This window comes from Cataglyphis hispanica, chromosome 6 (assembly GCF_021464435.1).
Source record: "Cataglyphis hispanica isolate Lineage 1 chromosome 6, ULB_Chis1_1.0, whole genome shotgun sequence".
Classification (NCBI taxonomy): domain Eukaryota; kingdom Metazoa; phylum Arthropoda; class Insecta; order Hymenoptera; family Formicidae; genus Cataglyphis; species Cataglyphis hispanica.
In genome coordinates this window covers 4,121,853-4,145,020 of record NC_065959.1, presented here as the reverse complement: position 1 = coordinate 4,145,020, position 23,168 = coordinate 4,121,853, and the positions used below count along the sequence as shown (strand labels likewise).

At 32.0% G+C, this 23,168-nt stretch overlaps 1 protein-coding gene across 3 annotated transcripts; it reads left to right on the top strand.

Annotated features, from left to right (window-relative positions):
• Positions 1-30: 30 nt before the first annotated feature.
• On the top strand, positions 31-23,160 carry LOC126850347 (uncharacterized). Of its 3 annotated transcripts, XM_050593230.1 has the most exons (8): positions 31-45; positions 1,039-1,200; positions 4,337-4,523; positions 6,636-6,770; positions 17,730-17,832; positions 17,914-18,100; positions 21,097-21,178; positions 21,915-23,160. In XM_050593230.1, the coding sequence occupies exons 3-8, from the start codon at positions 4,368-4,370 to the stop codon at positions 22,059-22,061; spliced, it is 810 nt and encodes a 269-aa protein (XP_050449187.1). In that variant the 5' UTR covers positions 31-45; positions 1,039-1,200; positions 4,337-4,367; the 3' UTR covers positions 22,062-23,160. The 3 variants fall into 3 exon arrangements, with proteins under 3 accessions (XP_050449187.1, XP_050449189.1, XP_050449188.1); XM_050593232.1 differs by lacking the exon at positions 21,097-21,178; XM_050593231.1 differs by lacking the exons at positions 31-45; positions 1,039-1,200 and adding an exon at positions 1,354-1,482.
• The last annotated feature ends 8 nt before the right edge of the window (positions 23,161-23,168 follow it).

Below are 23,168 nucleotides of genomic sequence, written 5' to 3'. Positions count from 1 at the left end.
TGCAACCGGAAATATGTTGTTCTTTTCCGTTTGAGACGCGAATCGGTAAGCATTATTTTACATTTGATCCTCTTACAACATACATTTAATTATGTAAAGATGAAATCGTGTATGTATATTCGAACATAAAATTACTTTAATATACATAATTTTATAACAAATTGCTGATGAAACACGATTTAATAATATCGTTCACAGACTAAATAAAAATTAATAAAATTGGAAATAGATGACGGAGGAATAGAAACGCGCGCGCATTTGATATTAACATGTTTACATTTTGTATGTTGATGAATTATTATATCGATACTCCATTAAACTTTCGGTACGAAAAAAACATTGTACCAATGATATGTATAATAGTCAATAAATTTTGATAACCATCTCGTGTAGAATTTTGTGGACTACTGGGGATATAAAAATATAAAAAATGGCTTGTTTGTAGCAGCCATTTTTTATCCTTACAATATAAAATTTTTTATTTTACAAATTTTTTATATTTTACAAATCATAAAGTTTTTTTCTAAATGAACAATAATCGCTCGAGTCTGTAGATGAGTAATTATCATTATTTTAATAATAACTATATACTAGCAAGCATTTATATATATTGGTTGTAAAAAAGATTTTTAATTAATTTTTTTATATTTTATAATTAATTTTTATGGTGATATACATGTTTTGCTGATGTAATAAATGCAAAATCAGATAATTTGTCGTTCGTTGGAATTTTCATACTGTTTTCGAGTAACGAGAATTTAGATCGATATAATGTTTTATCTCGAGCCATTCATATAATAGATTACATGATTTGTCTGGAATATTGCTACGCTTTTAATATAAATTTTAAAAATTACTAAAATACAATATTTTGTATAAAAATAGCAATAGAAAATCTATGTGTACATAAAATTTATCAATATTTATAATATATTCTGTACTAAATTTATAAGATTCATCTAAATGTAAAAATATTCTAGATGATTCAAACTGCCGGCATTGTTTATCTATCCTTAACAACGATTTCGATGATTACAGCTCGCTACTTCCCTTAACGCATCGAAGAACACTTTCTGTAATTCGCAAACATCGCGATTGTTCAGGGGCAATCTGGTGGCTATTACGTTCCTGATTCGGAGGTCGGAAGTTGAAGGTTGAAAGGCATATAGCGGCGTAGATAATACTCACGTACACACACAGGTACGTAGTTATTCGTAGCTTGAAAATTGTGCGCCGGTATGCCGGCGAATGCCGGGACGTCGGCGACTACCACAACCACCGTGAAGCCCCCGATGAAGGCGCGGGTTCACGAGGGTCGACAGTCGCGTGCTCCCGTTGTCACGACGAGACCAGCCGCCGTAAGAGAAGAACTATAGGAACGTAATCGCGGCTCGCGAAAAGTATTTATCAGCTCGCACATTCCATAGCTCCGCATCAACTTCCCGCCACGATGATGGCACGCGAGAAACCGTAACGTCGTGAGTACGTATACGAGCTTTAGATACACGTGCAAGTAGAGTATCTCTATTTTATCCGGCACTTTTACGATGCCGTCGAGAATGACAGTGCCGATCGACCGGCACCGCCGTAAAAACCCACGAATCGATCCTCTCACACCAGCCGCATTACGATTCGATTGTTTTGTCAGTTTCGCTCGTTATTGACCGTAAGACAAGGTATTGATCGTCAAAGCTTCTTCGTCGAGTGACACGCATCATATGTATTTCAAATTGCGGCAGCGAAACAAAACCTCTCTCGTGATTCGTATCTTCCAATTTTGTCTCTTGTGAGCCAATATAAAATTTATACTTGATCGCTACGTGACATTTAGTGAGAAATCCTCTCGAGTCTCGATTCTGTTTTCTCGATTAAATTTTATTATTGCGTAGCTTGCCGAGTTTAAATTGAATTCTAATAACAGAATATCCTGTTTGAGGAAAAAAACATCCTTTGATGTTCTTTTAATAATGCATATGACCTAAAAAGCTAGATCACAGATGTTATTTTAACATCCTTGTAATTTTTCACTTGATGTCTTGCATTTTTTATTCTACACTGTCTTTTTGCATGGATGTTTGTGAATAAAAAAAACGAATAATCATACTCGTACTTAAACATAATTGCGACTTTTTTATTCTAAAATTGATCTGATGTTTTGTTATAAAACCTTATACTTAGATTTCATCTTTTTTACTGAAAAACAGAACTATTTTATAAAATGAAACTTGTAAAATGAAAAATTTAAAAATAAAAGGCAAAATAACAAATTGAAAAATTGCAAGATTGTTATATGATTTATGACATTAATTTAACTGGATATTAACCTGAACAATATAGAGAATATGTATTGTACATCTGTATATCAGCTATTTTCAGAGAGAAATAATCAATTTTTTCTCTAAAAAATTTATAATTTTTTTTATATAGTATACGGATACAATCAATGGTATCTGAAAGTTTGCATTTAGGAGTTGGCTTCACGTCAATTGTACCTCTGAATGCATTTTCGCGATTTATTTATGAGTTGTGGGAAGTTTATAGCGCATCGCGTTTGTGTTCATGAATTTATAAATCATGATCTAAATACACGGATCACAAAATAAAGCATTGCTATTCTGTTCTATAGTCTAATAGTCTGTAATACAAGTCTTCTATTTCCGAGTAGATCATTGGAGGTATTAAATTTAAGCTATGGTAATATATTTAGCCCAACTGGAATTTAGTCTGTACATCGTTTACAAATTTTTAGATTTCACTTTGTTTATTGATATTTTACTTTAATAACACAAATTTTATTTTATTTAAAATTAATCCATCTATAGATTTTATAACATTTTAATATACATTTTAATAAACAATCTTCTCTTTTCTCTCTTTAAATTAATTCTCTCTTTAAATTAATCTCTTTAAATTAAACAAAAATTCTATAAAATTCTATAAAATTTTTTTAAAATTTATTAATGCTAAATGTATTAGTGTAATGTTAGTAAGACTGTAGCTTTAGTAATTATGTGGCAAAATGCATTTTCTTTCGAGATATTCTGTTCGATAATAACATGATGATTTTTATAAATATATAATAATAGATAATAGATTTTGTAAAAGATAAATAAATTTTTCCATATAAATCATGCATAACTTTTCCTATTAGAGATCAAGAATTGCTCTTTTTTATTATTATATGTATTATATTTTTATTATTATATATATTACAGTCTAAAAACAACTAGTCGCTAATTTAGTAACCTAGATTATTAATTATAAATTGGCTTGCTTAATAAAACATAAACATTATAGGTCATACATTAAATTTTGCAAAATTTAATAATTTTATAATCGTATTTTTGCAAATGTTTTATTATACATATAATTTATGTGTATAATTTCAATTAAGATATAATTATACGAACCAAACATTGGCATATCGAATAATTTAACATTCTGAAGTTTAAGAATAGCACATTAAGAAATGCGATATTGAGATAAAAAGAAATATGCGTTTTACGGTTATTGCAGCGTAGATATCAATCTGATGTGCACGACGAAGCAATAAAATATACAATAAAAGTTATATAACGGTTGTATTCGTGTGACAGATAAAAGTGATTTATTAAACGTGATTTGAATATAAAGTCGAATGTTATTTATAACAGTCCAATTCAATAAGCTTGTGCTTTTCAGTTGTACATTCTGTGTCTTTCTCTATGTTTTTCTTCTCCCCTTTATCTTTATAATAATAAAATTTTCAAAATAATAAAAATTTCAAAATATATACATATTATATAATTTTTCGATATATCGGCTTTATCGAATAAAAAAAAAATGCTGTTAAAAACACGAGATCTAGTATAACATTCGTAATTCAATTGTCGATATTCTAATCTATAATTATATTTATGTCTTGCTTCTTTTCATAATTATGCTTATGTAAAATTAAATCATAAACTGGAAAGCATCGAATGAATAAACAAAGCACGAAGTAGGCAAAACGGAACTGGAGGTGAGTTCGCAATTCATTTCTATATCGGGAAACGATATATAAAACCGAATGTCTCGCGATTACAACATTGGTGTCCCAGCATTGACACTTCTATTACACCGTCGACTACGTGCAACGGCAGCGTCTCCCAAGAGAGAAGAGCAATATCCTGTTAAATCGATAACGAATGATGACAGGACTCACGTGCTGCGGCATGCGACTTGTACCAAGTCGTTCCCGTTCCTATTTTAACATTCAATATTCAAAGTGACTTTTTTGTAAGAAGGTCGCCTTGAATCGCTATTGTGACAGAGCACAGCCGCACTTTTGTTCCATTCTTCTTTTTCTTTTTTACAGACTGATGGGCGCGGTACGTAAATGATGGGAGATGTGGGCACAGGAAATTCCTGAGACGACGTACAAGCCGGAAGTCGAAGAGGATGCGAGGAGAAAGCGCGAACGTCGAGTCGTTCAGGAGGGTACGGCGTTGTGGAAGCGCCGGAAGGAGGAGCTGCAACGTCAAAAGCATCGTGAACAACGTGAGGTATGTGTCATAAATGGGCGTTCTCTGACTTAGCCACGTTGCTGCCGTTTATGTCACTTGCCCTAGAGGCAGCCACCCCTTAACATCATTGTCTCGCGCTTGCCATTGTTACCGATCGGATAAAGGTCAACCGTGAGAGAGATATGATCCCAACATGTATTCGGTGAACCGGAATGTCATTAAGGTAAAGATGCCCAGATTTTGGAATTGATCCTTTTGCAGCGGCAAAAGCTTAAAAGATTATTTAAATTTAACGTTACGTAATGTTAACGTAACGTTTTGATTCAGGAAATGCTCGCTAAATCCAGAATTTTATTTTTATCATAATTTTTATTTATATCACAAAATTTGTACTTTTGTAACGTAATAATGGAACGAACGAAATAATTTGTAGAAGCAAATAAATATTTAAAATGTAATTAATAATACTTAACAGAAAAGATTATCTTAAAATGATATTTTTGAAATGAAGGTTATTTGAGAATATTGAATCATGATAAAAAGAGAATATAGATGATATTCATGCTTATCCCTATTAGGTGTTTTGAAGATAAGGCTTTTATTTGACTACGTGACTGACCTAGTTATACTTATTTCAGTGTTTTACGCGGCGTGTCGTTGAATTTGGAACGAGAAATTACGTGCAAGCGAACAGTAATAAAGCTACGAGTATCCCATTAAAGTGGATTTGCATAATCTTTGCCTAACTATCCTAAGAAACAAGCCGCAAAAGATAACCCAATAATCTATCACGGTCTCTATCGTTGCGCTTTATATAAACTTCACGCTCTCATCTCTCCATGCTTGTTACAAACTTGTTATAACAAACATTGTGTGTGTATAGCCTGTTAAAGTGTGCATTGAAGTCGTGTCTTGAATGTGATTTCCGAAAGCGATTGCGAATATAAATCGCAATTGAAAATAAGATCGAGGCTTGCTTCGAATTGTTAAAGAAAATATTTATACGAATTTTGAAAAAATTTTCAACCACCGTTAAAGTTCAAAACGATTTGTATGAGTTATATTTTTCGATTATATTATTTCTCCATGTTACTCTTATTATAGCGTTTTTTAATATTATAGCAAATGCGAAAAACGTTTTTGAATTGTTTTTATAATCCTTTTTTTTTTTAATATAGCTTCACGCTAATTTTATTTTCGACATTTATCTCACTATCCAGTCTTCATTCCCTATTTTATTTTGATATTGATGCAACATAACGATGATGTGCAATCACTGCAGCGGTGGTCCTAAATATTTGTAGAACGCACGCTAGTTACATTCATTACCGTCCTTTGTGAAAATAATAATTTGTATGAAATACAATGTAAAAATACACGAGATGCAATTTGGCGTAACGCAACATTGCACACATATATTTTGTTCAGCGTCCTCAATCATTCAAAATACACGTCGAAATTATGCCGATGAAAATCCCAGCGTAATTATTGCTTCGGTGATTATTTCCTATCGCGTTAATATACATATATCGACCGCATTTAAATTGTATTTACTGCATGCGGATAGGGAGATTTACTGGTGCAATTGGCATGCTAATAATGACAGGCGCGGGATTATTAGCGGTCCTATCCTCTCTTATTACACGGGAATTTGGTACAGTCGCGGTCTGGTGCAAGTGCATGCGGTCGAATATAAGTGCGTTAGCAATGTTATCAAGGAGGACCGATATGTTCAGAGTTAATTTCATCTCTACTCGCGAAGTTCACTAAGTATACCAATGTAAGTTTTAAACACTCTAGTCTAGAAAAAGGATTAAATTATTTTCTTTTAAGAGCCATTTCTAATTTGCAGCAGCATTATATATTAGACATCGTATTTAAATATCTCAGACAAAGTCGTATCTTTTTTTATTCCTTTTTTATATACATAAGTCACGCAATAATGTTGTGTATGAAATTTCTGTGAAAATTATAGTAGAAACTTAAATTAAATTTTAAAAAAATAATTTGACATTTTTTATTACGATATTATATGCAACGAGAAATTTAACAAAAGTATCTTACATGAGAGCGATGGCAGCTTGGATCAGCTGCAGCTGATGTAGCTCGACTTACATAGCGACTTTATATTTTTAATTTTTTTCCTTGCAGTTGCAGAAAATTCTGGCCAGTTACTCGCCGTGGGGTAAACCAGGTGGCGGCGCGCCCTGTGCGGCGACTCTAAGGAAGAAAAACATACCTCTGGATCCGCCTGAGTTACCAAGAAGATGTCACAGTTACGGTCAGGTAAAACCGCTCGGGACAGACAGTTGTATCTGTAGCCGTCATTTTTCTTTTTATTTGTACTATCTTGCCGCGAAACTTTGTCCTGTAAAAAGTCCGACTCGGCCATAAGTGACGATCGCATGCAAGTTACTGAGAACTTTCAGGTTTATTGCTTACGCACGTCGTGCTGATGCATGTGAAAACGGCGTTACACTTGCTGTAAAATGTATTGCCGCGTTTTTAAAGCTTTTGCTCTATGCATCAGCTCTTGAGCCGATAATTTTCTGGAAGCAAAATGAGAATTAAATAGTTTGAGAGAATTCTGAACTTAAAGTCGTGTCGCGAACAGATTTATTTGTCTCCATGGACTTTTTCAATTCGAATTAAGATGAGATAGAAGGGATAAAAGTCACAGTATAATTTTGCAATTCCAATTTTTTTTTGGATATTTTAATGCAGATAAATCCTCATAATTAACCTTAATCGAAAAAAATTTGAAAAAAATAAACCTATTTTCTGTAGAAAAATTATTATAAAAATTATACGGGATACTACGAAGATTATGCATCTTTAATTCTAACGCGCCTCGGTTGCCGAGCACAGTCGAGTTACATACAAATCAAGTTATAAAATCTGTGCATGTGTATAAACATGTGTGATCATGTATGAAAACACACAAGCTTTGTAAAGTAATATCACGCAACATTGTGTACCGCACAAAATTTTCAAGCAGCTTACATATTGTGATATAACATTGCGTTGGAATACATATTAAATTAGAATATTCTTTGTCTGACTTTAGCTTTAAAGAGTAGCTGCAAAATAGCCGCAGTTCCACTTTATTTGATTCATTTCCGCCAGAAATATATTAATAATTTTTTTCTTAATGATTTTTTTACTGTGTCTTTTTTTTATTAAAAATTAATATTTAATAACAAATATATATATATATATATATATATATATATATAATATATTTTGACACGAGGCAAATTCTATTGCTGCAAATATACGTTGCGATTGATACATTATCATATACAATAAGTAATTATTAAAAAATATAATTTTTTTTGTTAATTACTAGACTTTTAATTGATCAGAATATAAAATTGAATGATATTCTATTATTATTTCAATAATAATTGTTTAATCTGAATTTTTATTGTGAAAATTATTTGGCATCCATAAACAAAATGTGATTTAGTAAATATTTACGGAATTTTGAGGAACTCTGTTAGAGTTTTCATAATTATAATTCATCTACTTCATTATCTATCTCAAACTTATGTAAGTAACGATTATTATTGTGCAACATTCTCTCTGAAAGTACGGCGAGATTTTCTACCAGCTCGATGTTTTCAATGTTCATATCCATCATCGGAATAAGAGCTTAATACAATTACATTCAGAATGATTATTCTTAATGTATCAAATGATAAATTTGCGCGAATTATATTATAAATTTATTTACTCTCAGTTAGAGACAAATGATGATACATTTTCCAGAATTAAACTTTACAAATTTATTTATATGTAATAATGTGTAAATCTTTATTCATCTTTTTCACAGTTCTTGTGTATTTAACTTATTAACTATATAATATTATTAAGATTCAAGATTTCTCATTCCGATTTTTTCGCGAAATAAGTTTTTAGAGTGTGTCATCAGATAACAATATATTTCATTGTTTGCTTAAAAAATTCCAAAGAATTTTACTTTTTAAAAATTTTATTTAATATTTGTTTACTATTTGATATTTGTTTATTACTTGATATTTTTGACTCAATACATTTTTTTCAAATTTTTTCAATATATTTGCATTAAATCGATATCTATTCTCGTTTCTATTATGTGTTTAACGTATATAATAATTAGAAAAATATTAAATCATAATAAGAAATAGACTACTCAGACATTCATAATCAAATTATCTCTGTAACATATCACTGTACCACTGTATCATATATGATACAAACCATTGCAAAACGAATTTTCTTATAAATTGGATAAATCTCATTATAATTTTGGTATGAAATACAAATCGGGAGTTTCATTTTGGCAAAGAGATATCACTTTTGTAGTTTTAAATTAAAAAATTTTTTAAATTTCTCTAATTTTAATTTAGCAAACAACAATTTATTAAAATTGCATGAATCATGTTTGAGCAATTTTTGTTTTGTTTTACGTAAACATAAAGAAGATTGAACAATGAGAGCAAAAACGAGAGATTCGGAATGAAACCGGATATTATTTTTTACTATTAATAATAGAAATGCAGTTTATTTTGTTCTGAAAGGCATAATGACGAAGGATCCGTTTCAAACATTGAAGAAAAGATCTTATTTCATATCATGTCATCTTAATGCTTAAGAATATTATTACTATAAAATATAACAAAGATAGAAATTACCGTTATGTTAGATCGGTAATCATTATCAGCTATTTTCCTAACTAATGTATATGTATAATAACTTCACTTTCTTGCTTTATATTGCGAACTGTTTCTGAAATTATCATATTTCAGTAATTATTATTAATTTTTCTTATATTTTTTAATTATTTTTAGTGCATTCATAAAATTATTCTCTTTCTGCTTTTCTCTCTTTTAATTGCTTATATAAAATATTTTTTTTGTTTTTGCTTTAGGGACAAAGTTTTAAAAATGTTTCGTAATGAAACTGCGCGTTATACATGCGTGAATAAAAAATGTAGTTATGTAGTATCCTGCAATTATACTCGAACTATTTTTGAATCTCTATATCTTAAAAATTAACAACTTATTCATATATTATTCTCATATATTACATATATGTATATGGATGAACAATATAGATATAGACAGAATTAATCTCTGACAGAGTAAAGCACAAATGGAATTCCATGGAATTCACCTCGCTTGTTGTTTTGATTAAACGAGCTACGTATTTCCATGCAAATTTCCATACCTTTTCTTTACCGCGACATGAATGTACGACCGTACACAATTTTTTTTGCTCGGTATACACATTTATCAAAAAGATGAAAGATACATTTATATATGTCCTTGATTTCTTAAGCATACGTTAAATAAGAGTAAGCACATATACACCCAAGTGCATAAAATATATTTTCATACTTTTCTAATAAATTTAATTGTCTTTTATATTTAATAACATTTTCCTGATTTATCTCTTATTTTAAAAGACCGCAAAAATATTAGTAAATAATATAATCTCTGCATATGTGTGTGTGTGTGTGTGTGTGTGCATTTGAGTATGTATGTGTATGTGTTAAGGCTTATCACTTACTCGTCACCAATTTTAGAAATTGACATTATATTTCAAATTAAATCACGAATTGAAGTGAATTATTATTATCAACATATTTATTTTAGCAGACAGCGAAGTGCACTTTAGTGCTCATATGTATCTACGATATTTGCCGTAACCGCTTCAATTTTGAGATTATTACTTCAGACAATCTACATTCAGGATAGAAATTTTATAATTTTTATGCATATAATATAAAATAGTATAATATAAAAAATATTTAACAAATTAAGACATATATATCTATGTACAAGATAAATATATCAGGGTACATACACACATAATCTATTTTGTAAATATATTTTTGTTTTGAATTTTTTTGTTAATTATTGTCTAAAATAAACTTATGTGAATGGTTAGTTTTAATGCCCATATCTCGAGGTATTTTTTCCGATGAATAAAAGCAAGAAAGCTTGCTTCATTTTAGGCATATAATTGGAAATAGAACGGTAGCAGTCTCTATCGGTCCGCTTTTATAGAACTTGCCTCAAATGTTTCCTTTCAAATAACTGGAGAGAGCCTTCGTTTGCCTGTGTATGCATTGCCAATTAGATCTACACATTTTTATACGCTTACATCATTATAACCGCGTAATATTGTTAGTACGCGAATTTATCGCTGCATAAGAGGCATACTTCCATAAAATTTCGTACAAAAGTAAATTACTTACATACTCCCGAATGACACAATCTAGCTCGCAAACACATTGCATTGTGAATAGCATAATGATGCCGGAAGTCACCTGTATTATTGCTTTGAATATTGCAAAAGCAGCACGTATGGGGTTTCCGGCTTCTATGTCAGAGAGAAGGATGAAGAGATGAAGAACACCGGATGTTAAGTCAATTCTCTCATCGACATTAAGGATCAAAGTGTGATCGAGAAATTGCGACAAAAATTCCAACAAGATTTATTTTAATTTGGGATTAATAAATTGACTTCTTTTGTCTATATGATAAATAGAGTTATAATCTGAAAGAAAGCAAGTCAAATTATAATGCGGTTTTATTAGTTTGCATTATTGATGCAAAAATTAAAAGAGACCCCGAGAGTTTTTCTGAAAAAATTGCAAAAAATATTATGATAAATTTATATATATGTATAATAGAATAAAGCTTATATTTATCGATATGATGATGAAGTGTAATAGAGTCTGGATAATTTAATTATAAGCTTGTGAGAATATTTCTTGAATTTTAGTTTTCCGAAAAGTTATCTGCAGATTTATAACAAGAATAAATACATAAATAAATACAATTACATTGATTAGCGTACTGCAAAAATTAACTATAAACCGGTATAATCGATAGTACTTTATACGATTTTTATCTGCAAGTGGATCCGTAATTTTATTGTCGCCTTTCGATTGTCAGTTGAAAGTGACGATATCGCTGCCAGAAGTTTTTATTAATATCTCATCTTTGACCTCGTACACACGATACCTTTCCGATACCGCAGACACGAAGTTTGTATTGCAATGTCATCGCGTGAATGTCGGACACGCGATGATGCGTGTAAAATTTTTAGCAGGTTTTGCTTTATACACATGTATGAAAACTTGGAGGCTATTTATCCATAAAATGTATCAAAAATCATTATCTCGAGTGATATTGTTATTTTAAATATCTTTCATAATTTAATTAAAAATAACACTATTTCTTAAACTAATATGGAATTTTTTTAGCTCTTTCTTAATTAGTTTAGAAAAAAAAAACAGAAAATATTCAAAACGAATAAATTTATAGAAATGGATACGGCAACTTTCTCTCTTATTGAAGTCACAGGTATATTCAAATGAGTTAAGCTTTATTGTAGGACACGGCATCGACTCGTCATGCCAGCAAATACGAGAAATCTCGTAATGGACTTTCCTTGTATGTTGGACACGAGGCATTTTTCTCCTGGCAATAATTTTGAGAGAGCGACTGTGCCGCCGGGGCCGAACACGTCGTATCCGCTCGAACTCTCGAGACGTATAGTCGATTTCTCCGATCACGTAGATCTAGAGGAAAGAGGAGAGAAACGCTACTTCCACAAAGTCGATTCTCCTATAGCGCCTACAGGTTATCCTATAGCGTTATCTACTGCCGCGAATTTGTTCTGTGTAGTTGTGAATGGAAATGTTTTAACGACACTACTCAGCATCGTGTGCAAAAATGTAAATTAGTTATTTAAATGAAAAATTATAGAACGCAAGTCTTTTTCAAGCTATGATAGAGACGATAAATAAATTTGAATGCGCAAAGTAACTTTTTTATCATAATAAATTTTCATAACAAAGTAACTTTTTTACCATAACAAATTTTCAAAATATCGTTATTAAGAAATGAAATTAAATGCGTATTTAATAATGAAATTATAACGAAAATTGACTATTAAGTATAGAATTGATATATTAAATATAAAAGTTGGTTGAATTATCGATTTATTTTTAAATCAAATTAAACATTACAATTATGATTGCAACACTAGTCTGAGTTGCAAGCATAGTTGAAGCAAATATTTTAGAAAGATACAAATTTATATTTACTCGCATTATTATTTTATCTAAACTGACAGGACGGAAGAAAATCAATCTCATGTTTGTTTTATGAATTGAGAAGTTTGCGAGATTAGCTACCACATATATAAACGCGTACAAACACACACCGTGTGCTGCCGCTCTTCGTCGCAGTGTAATTTTCAAGATTACGTGCCGGGATTGTAGAAATTAGACTATGCCGCTAATCGGATGCATATGAGGTTCTAACGTGAAATTCCGCGAGCGTCTTAGAATCCTTGTTGAATACCGTGTATGATGACAGTGCAGGGGTACAGTATAGGGATAAGCGGGCGCGAATGGGCACGTGTTTGGGTACGGCGAGTTCATGTATACGTAGATCGAGGAAACAAGCCTTGGAAACTGCTTAATATGCGACGACGCCGTGTGCTTAGCTGGCGCATCCTACGCCGTGGGGACGTCCTGGTCCTGGCGGAGCTCCTTGGAGGGATCCCAAGTTGCTGGGTGCGCGCTTCCTCGAATCCATGGTACATATCTATCTATCCGCGTTAATCGTATACGCGAGGATGCTTAGATGGCGGGTGTCTCGTGTTGCGTATCCGCTAATTACAGAAAGGGAATCCTTAATCATCGGTGAGAGGAGGAGGAACCGCTTCACGATCTCAAAGCGCCGACTGGTTCTTTGTGAGCGCGATACTTCAGAAACTGCTTGTTAGGGAAATGTCGTCAAGTCGGTTTAATTATACAGCGATGGTGCGAAACATTAACTCAAGCATTAGTTATCGAAGAACTAATCCTTTTTCTATATATTCGATTTTCTATATAATTGACAAGAACATACTATCTAAAACATATTCTGTATTTTTTACGATATAAGGAGAAAATATTTAAATGCATTATATTGTGAGAACGTTGTCTTTTTAATTACAAATATATTATTACTATACTATATAATTATTTTGCGATTACATCTATTGTTATATATTATGATCATTGCATTTTTTTTTATTGGATCAATAAGATCTATATCACTTTTGTGGAAATTTCATGTCAGATACATACGATAATATGACAGGAATACGTTTCAGCATTAATAGTATACAATATGTTGCGATGTTTATATTAGCAATATATAATTCAGCACAATTAGCGAATCATCGCGCAACGTGCTAAATATATTCATCTGATGTTTCGAAAACTATTAAATTAATCATTATTGATATTAACTTCCTGTCGACAAAATTATCTTGTTTAAAAATAATTAACTTCTTTATTTGTAAAAAATATATTAAAATAATGCGATAAATAATGTAGAGAAAAAATAAAAAATATGTGACTAATCTGATTGTGAAGGAGAGAAGATCCATATAGGATGATATTTAAAAAAATTAATATTATAAAAACAAATATACTGTTAACATCGTATTGTGCGTATATTACTTTTTTTAGCATAGTTTAATTGGTGGGGTACTATTCTCTCACGTCTCTATTGATAAAATTTTCGAGGCGGGAAAGAGAGATGGTTTATTGTAGTTCCGCGAACTGATTCCTACGTAATTGCACGTTTAAGCAACTAGCTCGTGCTGAGAAACCAATTGGAACGATAACGAAATTACATTGTCACAGCGAATGGGAGTAGTCCCGCGTCAGCCTCTGTACTGGCAACTTTGCATCAAAACTTTCCACCGCTGCTCGAGTAACCCTGTTAGATTGACGAACATTGGCCCCGAGGGATGGCAAACTATAGATGTCGCGGTAATTGAAGGGTTCATTGCAAAAGAAAGAGAGACAGAGTTAGAGAGAAATAAGTTCATTTTAACATTTTTCAAACATTATAAGAAGCTTTTCTAAAAAAAATCTCCTTATTATGTTAAGCATGTTCAAATCTTTTATCGCAGTTTCCTGTTAATATATATTTACACAGTTATATCTAGTAACAAGCGTATTTTATTGAATAATATGATATCTTATTTCATTAAAAGTTGAAATGATATTTTTATTGTCAAAATTTAATTAGAGTTACTTCTCTCTCTCTCTCTCTCTTTCTTTCTCTCTCTCTCTCTTTGCAAGAAAGTTTCTGTATCATTAATATAAGAAATATTTTGGTCTCGGATCCTGTTAAAATTCATTTAAAAATAGTCGAAGGAGGAAATTTTAACCGTTTATTTGCAGAACGTTGCAGCTTAATTCGTTTGCTTAAATCCAAAATTACTTTTTCTCCTGGTTCTAAAATTATTCATGTCGCAACGCACATTTCCCTAGAAAGAAAAGTTATTTAAATTGTCGGTCACGTACATCGGATACCTTTATTGTATCAAATTTGTATAATTGTTATCCACCTTTTTATGATTACACTGGAAAAAAGATTGCTATTTATTATTTTTATATAGATGGCTATTATGAATTGAGAATTTAACACGTGCTGCTGCACGAAACTCTTCAATAATTTCTATCATTCGGTCGTGATCTGTTTCCATCGCTAGGTCACGTACGTACCGGTAAATGATTTTATCTGTGGCAGGAAAATTATTGATTCTTTACGTCATCGAGAATGAAAAAGTATCAATCCAATGGGCGAAGTGAGTAATGGGAGAAAAGCGATATGAGACACGAAAAACATGAACGAGTGCGCGATATAAATTTATGTGAGAGAACAAAGCGCGCGCGTGTATTCGTTGTTCGATGTATGCCCCCGTTAAAGGGGAAAAGTTATCTACCTTCACGCTGAATTGCTGCACAATTAATCCAGAGGCAGAACGCGCAAGTAAATCGCGGTTGGTAATTTTTTTTTGCGCGCTGTAATTCAACCACATAAAGAGATATCGCGGAGGAAGATACGTAAAATAAAGGGAGATGCGCTTTTGCTAAGAAATTAAATTACGTTCAAATCTCGCGGGGAGAATGTGCCGCCGAATCGCGTAGTTCATGGAATTTTTTGCACGCATGTGGCGGTAAATGCAATAAATTGGCCGAAAGGGAGGAGTCACGTATTTATTTATATATCGCATGACGGATGCGGCTACGTGAAGCTCGGCGTGGATGAAGAGGGAAAAGTTTTTACGCGGGTATAAAATTCATAGGAGATTATTTTATCGTTCTGCGCTTTTCGGCTTCTCTTTTTCAAAGGCACTGTAGAAACGTCATGCTCTATATTTCAATTATTCGACAGACCGCGCGGTGATATTCCGCGGAATATCGATAGCGATTCTAATCACTGATGCGGACGGCGATTATTTCTCCAGGTAATTAGTATAATATAAACAGCATTTCAGATGTGTGGAAGCTTTTGGAATTACCAGTCGGTTTGGGGCATTGATAATTCCGCTTATAAATTTATCGAAGCGATTGGTACTCGATGTCGTATATATAATTTACGTAATCGCGTATTTGTCGAAATGTTATCAAATGTTATTCGTGATATTATTGGTGAATTTACATCTCATATAAGTTTAATTAACTATCTTAGCGCGCATGATGATGCGTGAAACGGAAATTACGATCGTGCCCAAACACAAGATCGAGTAAGTTAATCGAAACTGCGCCTGGATAAGCTACTCGCTCTGACATTTATGCTCCGAAATTGATATATAATTTCGAGTATCTTTATAGGAAGCGCGAAGTAGCTAAATGCTCCCCGTTGCACACATAAATCTGAAGTTTCTTTGTTCATAGGACTCTAGCGGGTGATTTGTAGAAATCGTTATAAGTTTTTGCAATAATGACGTTGCATAGTCAAAGTTGTGTAATTCGTAGAAATTGTGCAAGCGCCGAGACGGGGCGCAATCGATACTGCAATGACTTTTCCAACCCTGGATTTATTTCGCGAACACGATTATGCTTCACTTGATACGAAAGCGTGGCGTTATCAATTAAATGCAATCGGCTGTACGATAATTTATTCGTTACGCAAATATAAATCTGCCTTCGAAAGTGCACATTATGCCGAAAATATATCAGAAATCGGTCACTCTCTCATGGCATGATAATATTATTGTTATAATGAAACTATTTTTTTTTCAGGTTTTTTTTTCATTTTTCAGAGTTTCCGACGCGTCTTTTAAATGTGTCTTCTCTAGAGAAGTGTGCAACTCTTAACTTTTAATTAACCGCTTCTCCACACGTAACCGCGACGCGTTACCAGTTAATTGAACGATCCTCCGGGCGCCTTCCTAAGCACACGACCGGAAAGTTCAAACTAAAATTTATTAGCATATCCTACTTCGGCTAAGTTACCTTCTTATTACGCACAAGTTTCTTCACACACTATGTTTATCCCAGGGGATTAGATCGGGAGGTCAGGTCTCTACATTCGTACTTTTCTCTCGTTGCGTTCCTATCTCTCTTTCCGTCTCGTTGTCGTGTATCTGTTCGCGAATATGGATTTATGATGGGCAAATTTATAGCGAGGTTTTTTTTTCTTTATAATAAGCCGAAGGGCTTCGTTATACCTATAGTCGGCTAACGAGACCGACATTTTGATGAATGAATGCGCGACTTGACTCATGTCGGATCAAACCGCTGGTATACTACTAATTACGAAACATCGGATCTGTACGAATAAAGCGTTGATCTTCCTGTTTTGATTCGATTTTATATTTTCTTTGTGTACTCAGCATCTCCCGGATATATCGCATTGAAATGGGATGCCAATTATATTTTGCCAAGAGCATTTTGAGATTATAAAAATGTTTGTAAAATATAAATGGTTATCCATAAGAGAGAGAGAGAGATTTTCGAAGAATAAAAATAAATCTAGAGAAAAAAAGTTATCTTGAACAAGATTAGAATAAAATTTTAAGTCGTTACTCTCTCTCTCTCTCTTTTAATTTCCAAAAGATTATATTTATAGAGAGAACTTGTTCGCGCGTGTCACATAATTTTATAAAATGCTATTAATGTCTATTTATTTATATAAAAGACATTTAACACGTACATTAAATTTTACGAGATTTATATAAAACAATATTAAATAATGTTTTTAATTCAATAAAATGGAACACATACATAAATTTATGAATAATTCCCAAAGAATGAATACAATCGTGTAATATAAAAGGTAAATATCAAATTTACTTGTTGAATAAAATTAAACAACAATAATAAACAAAAATAATCAACAATAAAAAGAGAGAAAGAAACATGTTTAAAATCAATAGTTTAACTTGCTTCAGGGTTGGACGAACAATTCGATAATCGACAAGCTATACAAGAGAAACATGAATCCTCTGGCTATTGCGGACATGAATAAATTCTACGATGACAAGGCGACGCCAGGTAAATACTAGAGATTGCTAGTTGCTCCTCTTCGATACTGATGCTGGAATCTCGTTTTCAGATCGATCTTTTGCTTCGCAGGTATCGCATCGGAAACACAGCCGTTGCAAGACTCGAGGAATCTCTACAAGGAGGAGATTCAGGTGTACGAGCTCACGGGCGGTGTCGAATTGGTACCTTTGTTAACTAGTAGACGCTATCAATCGCATCCACAGACCACGCGTTACCTTGTCACGGATGCCACTCGTCCGGGATACATGATAGAATCGTAAGTACGAACATTTGCAATGATTGTTTGAATGTTAGCATGTTTATCTGAAATGATTGATGAAAGTAATAATAACATTTCTAAATTTGCATAAAAATTGAAGATTTAATTTTAATAGTCTTGTTTGATATTTAAATATATTTGTAGTATTAGTAAAATATGTGAACTATTTGCTTAGATATGTTTTGATATTAATATATTTGTAATATGTTATATAAAATGCTCTAACCACATTCAAACATAAACATGAAGCTGTAAATGTTGAAGATGATATGCGTTGAGATGAGAATAATCGATAAATGGTGTAGATATATAAGTAGTTGTACGTCATGTACGTTTACTCATTACTGTAATTGATATTAAAAGCACTCACTATTGTTTTACTGTAATTTTCGCAATGAAAACATTATTGATTACACATTTAGCTGAAACAACTTAAAGCATTTAATGTTTCGCGTCCCTTCAGTGGAGACATATTTATGTCAGAATATTAAAACTGCAATTAATTTTACTAAATGCTGTTCCACACACATGAACCATACACACACACAAAATATACGTTTTGTATATTATTATATGTATATTGTGTTATATATTTTACGTGTTCTTATATTTTTTATGTACTATGTTTATGTGGTGTTGATTTTCTGCTTTATATTTCAGTAAACATTTATGGTTGTCTAAGATTTTTCTTGATATTTTTTCTGCTTTTTATTTTTTCTTTTCTTTGCAATTCTTCTTGATGTATTTCTCTTTTTCTTTTAATTTTTACAATCTGACATAAAAATCTGGCAGATTCATATAAATACGCAAAAAAGATCTATAACTCATCTTTTGTTAATACAGTCAATATGTCTGATTGTAATTCTGCTGTACATGTGTGTATGTGTGTACTATTAATTTTTCACTTGTATCTCACAAGTACGGTTAGCACGACGAAACACGGCGGCAACTGTAGAATTGGTTAGTAGTGATACGACACTCGAGGGATGTAACTACATTACAGGTAATCAACCAATTGACCTGGATGCACTCGACCTCGACCATTTCACCTGTCCGTTTCTGGTCAATCTCACCCTCATTTTCCTCCCTTGTGCGCTAACGTCGCTCTAAATATTCATCAGCATAATTTCTCTCATCATCATCATAAAAGAATATTTTTTTTTTAACAGAGAATACATTTTCTTGTAGAGAATGAAAAATACTCTTTTTAAAAAAAATGCTCAATTGAGAGAGAGGATTCTTACATAAACGTCCTACATATAAATATCATTGTAGGTCGACGTTTTACAAATACTTTTGTTCTAGAATTTCCCGAGAAAGAGTTAAAATTCTAATCTTTTAAAATATTAATATTTTTTATGATGATTGCGAGTAGTATATACATATATACATACATATATACATACATATATATATATATATATATATATATATATATATATGTATGTATGTATGTATGTATGTATGTATGTATATATGTGTGTGTGTGTGTGTGTGTGTGTGTGTGTGTGTGTGTGTGTGTGTGTGTGTGTGTGTGTTTACTAATTTTAATCATGTAAAGAATATTAATATTTTATTTTAACCGGAAATTAATTACACATTATATATAAAAGAATAAGAGTCTAAAGCAACGAATCGTAATTTACAAATAATACATTTCCATGTCATGCAGTTTTAAATTAGATATTATTGAAACGCTACGATTTGAATAATAACCTTTTTCTGTAAAAGTATTTTTGTTCAAAGCTTGTCATTAAGTTGACGAAGTAATTACTATAACTCTTCTTTGACTTTGCATTTGATAGCATAATATCGATTAATCGTTCAATAATATCCTGCATGTAAACAGTCACAACGTTGAACACGAACAGAAGCATCAATTTGTCATGTAACGAGATACTTTGATAACTTTAATGGAATAGTGTATAAAAGTTGTGAAGGAAGTGTCGCATTGTTTGTATAACGCAGTCGGTCAGCATCCAAACACTGCGCGATGTCTCTAGTAATTGATCACCTCGATTATTATGCGGTGATAACCCGCGGTGGAAAAAAAACACGGCGGTATAAGTTTGAAGTGCATTATTCACCTTTTTTTTATGCAATTTTATTCTAATTTACTTTTTTACGAGTAGCACGTAGAACGCGCCGCGAACAATTTAATTTGGATCGGTATAGAGCGATTCATTCATTTGCTTTTTTCGAAATTCGCTATGCGAGGTATTTGCAGTTATTAGCACAGAGTTGTTAAAGATTATTCAGAGCGGCATCGAAAATATCGATAACTGGAACTATTCGGGCGAAAAGCTCGTTCTTTCACACCTCCTAGCGAGTCAACTTAATTTAGTGTTTTAATTTTAAAATATGTAGAACCAAATATTTTATTCTCGTCGTTTTAAATCACTTGTAATATTTAAAGATCACGATATGAGGACACAATTTATGCCAATTTATTCAATTTATTTTATTTTTATATTATTTTCAATATATTATTGAAGAATAATAAAATTTAAAAGAAAATAAAAAAATTTTGAAAAAATAGAGAAACTATATAGAGAAAAAAAGCATGCTGATGAAAATAAAAGACAAGTTAGATGGCTTTGTACATAAAATATAAAAGTATTTTTAAACATACTTAAATTTATATAACTTTTTATATATGATTTTTCTGCTACAAACTTTACACATTTCTCTTTTCATAATCGTGAGTTATCAAAATGTTTTTAATTAAACTGAAATATTTTATATTTTATCCAATATTGAATCTGCCTATATATGCACAAATACATCTTTCACTCATTCATTTGGTCATTCTATCTTTACCTTTTACGATATTAAATAATTCGTTCGAGGAAATACGATACGATTTGCTCGTGATATTCAGATAGTGTTACTCCCTTCGAATCTTTATTTTCCCGTATAATCTGTGTTTTGACGTATTGTCCATAAAAGAAGGGATATGAAAGTTGATGAGAGCGTCTCCCTTTCTTTTATAGGCTTCGCGCGCTCGATATCGGCAACCGAGAATACATTGCGGATCTTGCCGAGCAGATACGACGTAAACGAGACAGCGCACTGGTAAGTGCTGTATGATCGATGATGATTGCACGACGTAGAAACGCTAATTTAGAACAGGATTAATTGTGTCAATCTCTCGCCAATCTCGCCGGACTGTCTGTTATTGAATCGAATTGGCTACGCGAGCGCGTACGAATTCTGCGGATGAAATGAAATCAAACGATCCGTAAGGGTCAAATTTGCTAACTTCAAAGTGAATCAAAAATAAAAGTGAAATTAAATTGACCCAAGAGCTCTTTGCTTCTCTTCTAAATTGACTCTATTTCGCGGGAAAGATTCGTTATAGGGAGCAGATGTAGCAAATATAATATGCAAAAATCAATAATTATAAGATATATATGAAAGATGATTTTTTTGAGATAACTCCATTAGCAATTAAATTATAAAATTTTATTTTAGTGTAAATAAAAATATGAATTATAGATTAACGAAATAATATTGAGATAATAGTTCTAAATACTAAACTAAATAAATTATATTATAATAAAAATAATATTTAAGAAAATCATCTTGTTATAAATACATTTTTGTATATTATCAATTTTTTTTGCACGCGATATTTGAAATATTATTTCGTGCTTATTAATAAGTTTATCACTGATTCGCTACATTTTACAAAATGAGACATTATTCTTGTTGTTCGATTATACTTGGTTACGTTTGCATGGAATATTTTTCTTTCTCATTCAATCTCGTCTAAAGTTACAAATCATTTCGTACCTCGATCTCGTTTCAGGAGGAACGGCGGATCGAACAAGAGAGTTGTCGCAGACACATCGATACTTGGACAAGGCTATGGGGTAGACCCGGTCACGGTGCCCCCATAGATCACGCCCAACGGAACAATCTCTATAACATCCTCCATCACTCGGCTATCTATTGAATTTTCTTGTAAAGCGTTTTGCCTTCAGTGCAAAAGCGAAAGAGCTCTCGTCTCTATAATATTGTATTTTATTATAAAAAATGAATAAGATGGCTATTAGATACCGATGACGCGAACACAAGATCGGTCGTTTTCGCAAGGAATAATAGCTAAGCATAAATAGTTTTTCATTTTCTTCAAAGTAAATGTGCGTGACGTGCATTTAATAACATCATTTTGTATGCGAGCCGCTTTTGCAGTCATATCTCAATCAGGTATTGCAATCCATAATGCATTTAAAATATAAATGCGATTTTTTATTACAGTATTAACAAGATTTTAGCGAACGTAAATTATATCATTCTCGGAATAAGCTATTTATGGACGAGTGATGTGTGCTATAAAACGTTATAAAATATGTTCTTGAATTGAATGAAAAATGTTATCAACGCTTGCGAGTTTAATTGGGAGTATTTTCCACCATTGCTAAAATCAAATCTCAAATGAAATTAAATGAAAGAGTCAGTGAAAGATTATATGAGAATGGAGCGGAGAATTATGGGATAAAAATATGTTAGCATGTGGGCGCTCTTTGTTTCTCGTGAACCGACTTGACATGAAAAAAATGAAGAGTATATCGGATAACCCATTAAATTTCATGAAAGCCTTGCAGGAGAGAGTGAAGGGCAGCTTGATAAACCAGGGCCATGAGTGACGCCGCGATTGACCAGGCCTCAAAGGAGCAATCTCGTGAGAATCTAGTTGCTATACGGGTCGATAGGTTTTAAATTTCATGAACACCAAGGAACGGTCATTTGAATATATGTATGTATAGGTGCATATGATATAACATACCGTACCGTGAAAAGAAACGTTTCTCATCAGTCATCGTGTCGTCTCGAAATATTTTATACTTTACTCTTTTGTGCTTCTATAAAAAATCTATGTATAATTTAAACTTTATTTTGGATGCTTCTGAAACGACAAATAAAACTTCAGAATTTTTTAATTCTAGAGCCAAATATATTTATCTTTTATAAGATGATACTAAAATGTTTTATCATATACATTTTTTATTATTATCTGAAGACTATATATAGTCTATCTATCTTTGATAACTTAAAATAA

What these genes read in the sequence shown, in the direction of transcription:
- LOC126850347 (XM_050593230.1), top strand. Translation starts at nt 4,368, where the DNA reads ATGTGGGCACAGGAAATTCCTGAGACGACGTACAAGCCGGAAGTCGAA. An exon ending in AGCATCGTGAACAACGTGAG is followed by an intron (nt 4,524 to 6,635) that starts GTATGTGTCATA and finishes TTTTCCTTGCAG; the next exon opens with TTGCAGAAAATTCTGGCCAG. An exon ending in CCGGGATACATGATAGAATC is followed by an intron (nt 18,101 to 21,096) that starts GTAAGTACGAAC and finishes TTTCTTTTATAG; the next exon opens with GCTTCGCGCGCTCGATATCG.